The following is a 753-nucleotide window of genomic DNA, read 5'->3' as shown; positions in this document are numbered from 1 at the left end:
TAACCACTGGGTGGTGGGATGCTGTTCATATTACTGTATGCTGGTTTCTTCCTGGATGATTGAGATTACAAACTATGGACCTGCAACAGAGTCTGATGGCAGCTGGCTGGGCAGGTGAGGAGATGAGTGAAAAACAGTTGTCTTTGTAACTATGTTGTGAGCGGTGTTATTCTGGGAGAATGAGGAGAGGATGGAAGAAAAGCCTACCATTAACTCTGTCATGTGGATGGATAATTAATGAGGCAATGCTTGAATAGAGGAATGATAGGCTCCTCAATCTAAAGAGACTGAGAATTACTGTGGTAACTCACTTAACCAAACTGATTGTGTTTGGGGCATGAGTAGAAAGGCATGCTGATGATTTACGGTATTGGACTCCATTACTGTGTTTACAGAGTTTTTTTTTAACATGAGTATGGTTGGAGTTTAAATAGGTCTAAACAGTGTGAGTTTGGGTGGGAGCACACATCTGTCTTGACCTTTCCCTATTTGTACATGTCAGGGAATGGAAACCAAAGGAGGACTTGCATGTTCTGCTTCCTTATCAAAAGAGAATAAAATGTCTTTTAGCATATGGGGGAAACTAACTTTCTTTGTTTTCTCATTTCAGTAAAAAGTCCCAAAAGTGGGATGAAATGAACATCCTAGCTACGTACCATCCAGCAGGCAAGGACTACGGTTTAATGAAAATAGATGAACCAAGCACTCCCTACCACAGGTAAACTCACTTAAACATTCTTTAATAACTTGAGT

At 40.5% G+C, this 753-nt stretch overlaps 1 protein-coding gene across 1 annotated transcript in view; it reads left to right on the top strand.

Annotated features, from left to right (window-relative positions):
• Window positions 1-593: 593 nt before the first annotated feature.
• Window positions 594-753, top strand: part of PPP1R2 (protein phosphatase 1 regulatory inhibitor subunit 2) — an 18,755-nt gene continuing 18,595 nt past the window's right edge. The window contains exon 1 of the mRNA XM_026650145.2: window positions 594-718. Coding sequence (XP_026505930.1) covers window positions 636-718 — 83 coding nt within the window. The 5' untranslated portion in view covers window positions 594-635. The remainder of the gene's footprint in view (window positions 719-753) is intronic.

The sequence above is a fragment of the Terrapene carolina genome, unplaced genomic scaffold (assembly GCF_002925995.2).
Source record: "Terrapene carolina triunguis isolate 2854851 unplaced genomic scaffold, T_m_triunguis-2.0 Scaffold88, whole genome shotgun sequence".
NCBI classification, from domain to species: domain Eukaryota; kingdom Metazoa; phylum Chordata; order Testudines; family Emydidae; genus Terrapene; species Terrapene triunguis.
The sequence above is the reverse complement of the archived record's forward strand: the minus strand, read 5'-3'. Positions and strand labels throughout refer to the sequence as shown.